Below are 8,131 nucleotides of genomic sequence, written 5' to 3'. Positions count from 1 at the left end.
GTCACACCTGACACCCCAGACTCGGAGCATTTATCTCCCTCCCTCTATAGTGCCGCCCTCGCCCAGACCCTTATGGTAAGCTGTTTGTGCTGAGCCTGCTTTCCCAATTAATCTATAGAACTCATCTTTATGGAANAGGTCACATGTACTTTACAAGGAGTTTCAATGGAGTCATGCCTTAAGCTTTATTGTGCATACAGAATTAAGTATCACCAAGAAACTTTTTCTAAACTCTGCTGGCCATGGAGTTTGCAGATAACCCTGCACACATGATTAAAAGAACAGAAGTATATTGGGGGGGTGGGCAGAGAACACTAGCTAAAAAAATCTGGAAATCTTACCTATAGGTTCTACAAAACACCCCTCTTCTTCCATGATCATCTTCTCTATATTATCTTTCGAGCCTAAAGATAAACAACACAGGAAGAGATGAGTCTAGAAAGTGCTTGAATCGGTGGAAAGAAAAGAAGATAAGCTCAGAGAACCTCTTAAGCATCAAGGCCTGGAGCCAAAGAGTGAAANGAAAGCAGCCGATGACCCATTCCCTGAAACGGGGAGGTAGCAAGACTTACCAAGAGAGACCAGAAGCCCAAGGGTTTTCAGTATCGCCTCCCGGTACAGGGTCCCCTGAGCTAGAGCCAGCTGCCCCGACTCCTCTTGGGTAAAAATTACAGCCACACCCTCAAAGGGGAAAGCCACCTGAAAAGTCACTAGACATGTTAGCACTGGCCTCAGGTTTTGCTCNAAAGGCACAGAGATTAATGCCAGAACTACACAGCACATCCTGAAGGCTATGCTGTTTCCTGGGCCGCAAAGGAAGAGACAGGCTGTTTGGAGCACGTGATGGCTAGATTTAATTGACAACTTGACACAATCTAGAATCACCTAGAAAGACAGCCCCTTTGAGGGACTACCTAGAACAGGTTGGCCTGTGGGCTCATCAGTGAGATTATGTTGATAATCTTTATTATGTTAAGGTGGAAGACCCAACCTAAAAGTAGTTGACACCATTCCCTGGGGTTGAGTACCAGACTGTATAAAAAGGGAAAAGTGNAGTCACTGAATTGGCTCAGAGGGCAAAGGCATTTGGGAACCAGCTTTACAANTTGATCTCTACCCAGGGACGTTAACAAGGAAAAGGAAAGAACTCAACTCCCAAAGTTGTCTTNGGGACTCCAAATGCAAACCCATACTTATACTCACTAATTAGATGAATACATGTAACCTTAGAATGAGTGAAAGTCCTGGGTGTGGCAGCTTACACCTTTAACCCTAGCACTTCCAGAAGCAGAGCTAGATGGGTCTCTGTGAGTTCCAGGCCTGAGAGGGCTACTTGGTGAGACCCTGCCTCAAACCAAACAAGCAAACAGAAAACGAGGGGAGCATAAGCATGCATGCATGCAACTATTGCTCTGGGTGGTTCTGACCCCAAACGTGCTGTAACCAGCTCTCACAGGCTCCTGCCACAATGACTTCCCTGCTGTGATGGATCTGGATTTGTGAGCCAAGCAAACCCCTTTCTTCCCTCAATGCTTCTGTCAGGGAATCTTATCACATAGGAAACAAAGCTAAGACAGGGCATAATATATCAGTGTGAAGGGCAGATGCCTCCCAAGCAGGAGCTCTTAGAAAGTAACTAACAGCGTGGGCTGTGAGAGAGGTTCTGTAGCGGGCATCGCAGGCATGACAAAATAATGATGATGACGATGGGACCAAAACCAATAACTGTAAGAACACCATTTCTTGAGCTTCACTGGTCCAGCTAGTTTCTTGGCCTTGCTGAATGCTTCCAAATGCTTCAGTTCTGACGTCAAGAAGCCTCGAGTTTCAATCCAAGCTCCTGAAACTACCATTCAAATGCTGTGTAACATTAGGTACCTCACTTCATCTCAGAGCCTCCGTTTCCAGGGAAACACAGTAATTCTCATGTCATGGGCAACAGCTATGAGGAAGGAAAACAAAACAAAACAAAACAAAAAACAGAAAAAGATAATCATGAGTATAAAAATACCCATGGGATCGAGATGAGCTTTCTGAAAGATAAAATGTATCACATTTAATTGTCTGGCTTCTGTCCATTAGTACAGTCTATGGTAAATATGGTTGGTACCTATGTACAGGTCAGTGACTTGAGGCTAGAAGATGTCTGCAAGTTGCTTATTTTTGTTAAGGCCATAAGTAATCCAAGCTGGTCTCAAACTTGCTATGTAGCCAGGGCTGACCTTGAACTCCTAATCTTCCTGCCTCTGCCTCTCCAGTACTGGGATTACAGAAATAAATAAAAGGAGTGCTAATTGGGCAATTGAGATGGTCCAGAGAGTAAAAGGACTTCCCTCAAGCCAGACCACCTGAGTTTGATCCCCAGAACACATATAAAAGTAGGAGAGGGGCTGGTGAGATGGCTCAGTGGGTAAGAGCACCTGATTGCTCTTCCGAAGGTCCGGAGTTCAAATCCCAGCAACCACATGGTGGCCTATAATCATCTGTAACAAGATCTGACTCCCTCTTCTGGGGTGTCTGAAGACAGCTACAGTGTACTTACATATAATAAATAAATAAATCTTTAAAAAAAAAAAGTAGGAGAGGGGCTGGTGAGATGGCTCAGTGAGTAAGAGCACTGACTGTTCTTCCAAAGGTCCCGAGTTCAAATCCCAGCAATCACACAGTGGCTCACAACCATCCGTAATGAGATCTGACACCCTCTTCTGGTGTGTCTAGACACAGCTACAGTCTACTTACATATAATAATAAATAAATCTTTAACAACAAAAAAAAGGACAGGACCAATTCCTGAAAACTGTCCTTGGACTTCTACACTTGAGCCATTGCTTGCATGTGAGTAGACCCACGAACACACAAATTGTTAAGTTTTTAATATTTTCTTTCATTTTATGTGCATTGGTGTGTTGTCTGCATGTGTGTCTGTGTGAGGGTGTCAGATCCCTTGAAACTGGAGTCCCAATTGTCAGCCGCCCCACGGGTGCTGGGAACTGAAACTTGGGTCCTCTGAAAGAGCACCCAGTGCTCCTGACCACTGAGCCATCTCTCCAGCCCCAAACTTTAAGTGGCATCTGAGCAGAAATGTGACATAGAATGGTCTTGCAGAGATCTGAAGACTGAGGCAGAGTAAACCTCAAAGATAAAAGCTGGAGAAGCAAAGGAAATGTTGGGTCAGACTGGTACACCTGAATAGCAGGGGAGCCAGACAGGGAAACAAGATCGTAAGAAGTCAGCCAGGAAGAAGACGATACTTATAGATCGTGTCTGATATGAACTGATGATAAAGTCCTTAGCCTGGAGCTTCATTTCAGTCTTCAATCTTAAATATCTACCAGAGGCCTGACTTTCTGGCATGAGGAAGCTGTAGGAGGGCTAATTAGCAGAGTGGCAATGCTGGAAAGTGAGGGCCATGTGAGTGCTTTTTAGAAGCAGAAATGGCAACAAACAGGAACCAGTTATTAAAACAAATGCTAGACGATTGTTGCCCACTGTCACAGAAGTTATCTTTAGGCTGCTAGATTATTACTAGGAAAGAGTCATCTGGGTTCCTTTAGATTGAGTTTGAGCAGACACAATTCCAAAATGTTTGTTATAGAAAAGGAGGCAGGTTGGTACATATTAGGGGGTGAGCACGTACTTTCTTAGGTATGGCCTCGAGTGCATAAGCCACCCTCTCAGGTACAAAGTGAAGGGGAAAAATAAGAAATAAAGGGAAAGGACATGACTGCTCCTAGGTATGGTGGAAGAAAAAGTTTACCATTGATATATGGGAGAGCACAGCTAGAGACAGAAATATCTGGGAGAGTCCAGAGTGGACATGACCCTGAGCCATGTGAGAAGAGGAGCAGCAGAAGGGGGGGGGGGGGGGATGGGGAGAGAGGTGAGGGCGGTGCAGCAGCCAAGAGGCCCAAAAGAGGAGGGATAACCAAACTGGTTAGATTGTAAAGGGAAGGGCAGCTGGAGGGGAGAGCAACCCAGCTCCAGAGCTGGGGGTTGGGGAGGTGGTGGGGAGGGGCGCTAAGTATGCCAGCCAAGAACTATTGGTAACCCTTAAGGATAAGGTTGCTTAGACACCCCAGGGGTGGGTCTGCTTTGTTATGTTTAGTAGACACTTGAGCTTTTTGTCCCAGCTTTGAAACCTAACCCAAAGACTGGGGATGAACTGGGTGGCCATGTGGATCTACTTTTCCTAGGCAAACACAATTATAAAGACCAACCCAGAGGCTCTCTTGATTGACAGGCTCTCCAAATCTCCAGGAAGCATCTCCGAAAACCCACAAGCCAGGTGCCCACTAGCGCGGACGCCATTCGGCTACCACGCAGGCAGCAGAGCCGGGAATCCCGTGAGCTCCGTAGACACCTGTATCTCCTTGCCCCAGGCAGGCGACTTTGGCTGCCGGCTGTCATGCCCAGGTCACGGAGCACAGCTCGGTTCACTGCAGTGATTAGGTTTTGCTTGTGCACCCTTCCTCCTCTCTACAGGCTAAACAGGAATGCAGCTAAGATTCCCACACTGGGTGTGGACTGAAGTAGCACAAGGATGGCATGGAGCCAGTAGAGCCGCAAACATTAGCATTTCTTTTGCAAGCCACAAGACTCTTGTGCTCTATACCTTCTGGGTCAAGTAGTTCTTACAAATGGATCACTCCCTCCCCAAAGAGGTTTTCTTACTCTTTATCTAAAATAAGGTCCCAGACCTAGCATAGTGGCTTAGACATACCTATTACTATCTTTTATTATTTATTTATTATTTATTTATTATTATTATTATTGTTGTTTTTTGGATATTTAAATGTTATCCCCTTTCCTTGTTTCCCCTCAGAAAACTATCTATCCTCTTCCCCCCTCCCCCTGCTCACCAACCCACCCACTCCCACTTCCTGGCCCTGGCATCCCCCTACACTGGGGCATAGAGCCTTCCCAGGACCAAGGACCTCTCCTCCCACTGATGACTGACAAGGCCATCCTCTGCTACCCATGCAGCTGGAGCCATGAGTCCCACCTTATGTACTCTTTGGTTGGTGGTTTACACCCTGGGAGCTCTGGGGGTACTGGTTAGTTCATATTATTGTTCCTCCTATGGGGTTGCAGACCCCTTGAGCTCCTTGGGTCCTTTCTCTAGTTCCTCCATTAGGGACCCTGTGCTCAGTCCAATTTTTGGCTGCAAGCCTCCACCTCTGTAGTTGTCAGGCACTGGTAGTCTCTCTGGAGACAGCTATAACAGGCTTCTGTCAGCAAGCACTTGTTGGCATCCACAATAGTGGCTGGGTTTATGGATCCCCAGGTGGGGCAGTCTCTGGTTGGTTATTCCTTCAGTCTCTACACTTTGTAACTCCTCCCATGGGTATTTTGTTCCTCCTTCTAAGAAGGATGGAAGTATCCACACTTTGGTCTTCCTTCTTTTTTGAGTTTCATGTGGTTTGTGAATTGTACCTTGAGTATTCTGAGCTTCTGGGCTAATATTCACATATCAGTGAATATGTAACATGTGTGTTCTTTTGTGATTGGGTTACCTCACACAGGATACTTTCTAGTTCTATCCATTTGCCTAAATTTTTCACAAATTCATCATTTTTAAGAGCTGAGTAGTACTGCATTGTGTAAATGTACATTTTCTATATCCATGCTTCTACTGAAGGACATCTGGGTTCTTTCCAGCTTCTGGCTATTATAAATAAGGCTGCTATGAACATAGTGGAGCATGTGTGCTTATTATATGTTGCAGCACCTTCTGGGTATATGTCCAGGAGTGGTGTTATTATTACTTGAAATTGTTTAATTTGAGACAATCTTGCTAAATTGGCCAGATTGGCCTTGAACTGAACTTATCCTGCTTGAGCCTCCTGAATACTTAAGATTATAGGCATGGGTCACCAGGCCTGACTTCAGATCCATCAAGTAACAATGCACACAGCTCAGGAGGATTCGGGTCCTGGGTGAGACTGACATTCTTTCTATGTAGGATGTAGACTAGAGTGTTGTGTGTGTGGAACGTTTGCCCAAAATCAGGGCAAATATAAAGATGATAAACTGGGTGCTCTACAGAGGACCCCCAGTTCTACACATACATCACATATCCTTATACACCAACTTCCTTTAATTTATTGGTTATTTTATGTGAGTGTGAGCATGAGAGTGACTCTGTCCATGTGCAGAAGCATGGGGACTGAGTTTGCTCCCCAGCACCCTGGTACAAGCTGGGCATACTTTAGTGCATCTGAGATCTTGGCACTNGGGAACTGGACATAGGAGGGTCACTGTGTTTCATTTAGGAGTGAGTCAAGCCAACTTGGTGAGTTTCATGTTCAGNCCAGAGATCTATCCTCTCAGGATATGAGATGGAGAGCAATAGAGGAAGCCACCTGATGTGGGCTTCTGGCCTCCACCCCTTTCACTCATGTATGACAAAGGTTTCAATCCAATCCACACACTAACTCACTCAAGCAAGAATATTGATGCTAAAGTAATCAGTTTTAATTATCATCATTTCATAAAGGAGAAAACAAGCAAACCACATGCAGTAACAAACAGCCTGGAGAGCTTCCTGAAGAAACACATAGGAATAGAGACAGACAGGGCTCAGGAAGCCATCTGAACACAGGGAGGCAGCACCCTTCGAGAGTGTTCCCTGACCCAGGGGTGCTTCAGGACCTGGGCCAGGCTCAGCCTCTCTGAAGGATGGTACCTAAGAAGCTTGGAGATCAAGTCCTGGGCCCCTGCAGGCACTGATGAAGGAAACTTAAAATCCACCTAATGAGCCAGGGGAAGAAGAANAGAATCTAGTTATTCTCTTTGGGTAATCTTCTCCCTGTTCTATAAGTCTCCTCATGACACCCTTTTGACTATTAGCAGATAATCTTTTGTACACACTCCAGTCCCCAAAGGCCCACCCAGGAGCCATCACTTCCTGGCTTCCTGGTGAATGTCGTGTGTGTGTGTCCGTCCGTCCGTCCGTCCATCTGTCATACCTTGCGGATGCGTCTGTATGTCTCACTGGAGGTGCTGCTTTCAAAGGGTGGCTTCCCCACCAGCAGCTCATAGCAGAGCACTCCAATGCACCACAGATCAACCGTCTCATTGTACGGTTTCTGCTCTATCATTTCTGGGGGCAAGTAGTCCAGAGTCCCACATATCGTCTTTCTCCTAGAACAGGACACAGAAGGTTACGTTGTGCGTAGGCTCAGAAGGAGGGAAATCTTCCCTGTTCAGCTTCCAAGGAAATGGGAGACACTGTTAATGTGGTTCAAGATTCAGAGGGGTCATAAGAGATGAGTCAGGGGGTAAAGCACTTGCAGGGTGAATCCCTGAGAACCTGAGTTCTATTCCCCAGAACCCACATAAAGCCAGGTACAGTCCTAGAACTCCTACAGTAAGACGGGACGCAGAGGAGAGTCATAGAAAGTCTTTAGACCAGCTAGGCAACTCTGAAAGAGCAAACAAAAGACCCTGTCTCAAAAAAGGTGAAGGTGAGAGGGACTGTCATGAAGGTGTTCTCTGACATGCCCCCTCCCCCCCCCAAGACACAACACGGCACATGTGTGCCTGCACGCACACATGAGAATAAACACAGGTTTTTCTTTTTGTTTAACGTTCAGGGAAAGCAGATGGATATAGTAGTAGCTCACATCTCTTAATTCTGGCATTTGGGAAGGTTGCAACAGGAAGAGCATTGTGTTTGAGCCTAGAACAAACCTGCAACCAGTCAGACAAGGCAGGGCTGGAGAGATGACTCAGTGGTTAAGAACACTGGCTGTTCTTCTAAAGGACCCTGGATGGATTTCGCCCCAACCATGTGGCTGCTTACAACCAACCGCTGCCCTCTTCTGGCTTCTAAGAGAACAAGGCATGAAAAATGGTACACAAGTCCTACATGCAGGCAAAAAAAAACATCCATACATAGAAGATAAAAATTTAAAAAAAACTAAACCAACTCAGAAAAAGTAAATACTATAAGGAAAGATCCACTAATCTCATGCTTTAAAACATGGTGTAGCATATCACCTGTAGCATAACATCACAGGATTGCTGCAGGTCTGAAGCCAGCCTGGTGGTCTGCACAGTCAGTGAGTGAGGAAGATTTATGACATTCATATTGATGGTGTGTGTCTCAAGAGGAACCAAGGAAATGTAG

At 45.8% G+C, this 8,131-nt stretch overlaps 1 protein-coding gene across 2 annotated transcripts in view; it reads right to left on the bottom strand.

Annotated features, from left to right (window-relative positions):
- Nucleotides 1-1,862: 1,862 nt before the first annotated feature.
- The window catches only part of Aurkc (aurora kinase C), an 11,499-nt gene continuing 5,230 nt past the window's right edge, over nucleotides 1,863-8,131 (bottom strand). Inside the window, exons 5-6 of one of the 2 annotated variants that reach the window (XM_029531989.1) lie at nucleotides 6,969-7,143; nucleotides 1,863-1,942 (exon numbers count right to left, since the gene is read on the bottom strand). In XM_029531989.1, the coding sequence (XP_029387849.1) occupies nucleotides 1,925-1,942; nucleotides 6,969-7,143 (193 nt within the window). In that variant the 3' untranslated portion in view covers nucleotides 1,863-1,924. Of the gene's footprint in view, nucleotides 1,943-6,452; nucleotides 6,751-6,968; nucleotides 7,144-8,131 lie in introns of those variants that run through there. The other variant, XM_029531988.1, reaches the window with a different exon arrangement.

The sequence above is a fragment of the Mus pahari genome, chromosome 19 (assembly GCF_900095145.1).
Source record: "Mus pahari chromosome 19, PAHARI_EIJ_v1.1, whole genome shotgun sequence".
Classification (NCBI taxonomy): Eukaryota; Metazoa; Chordata; class Mammalia; order Rodentia; family Muridae; genus Mus; species Mus pahari.
The sequence above is the reverse complement of the archived record's forward strand: the minus strand, read 5'-3'. Positions and strand labels throughout refer to the sequence as shown.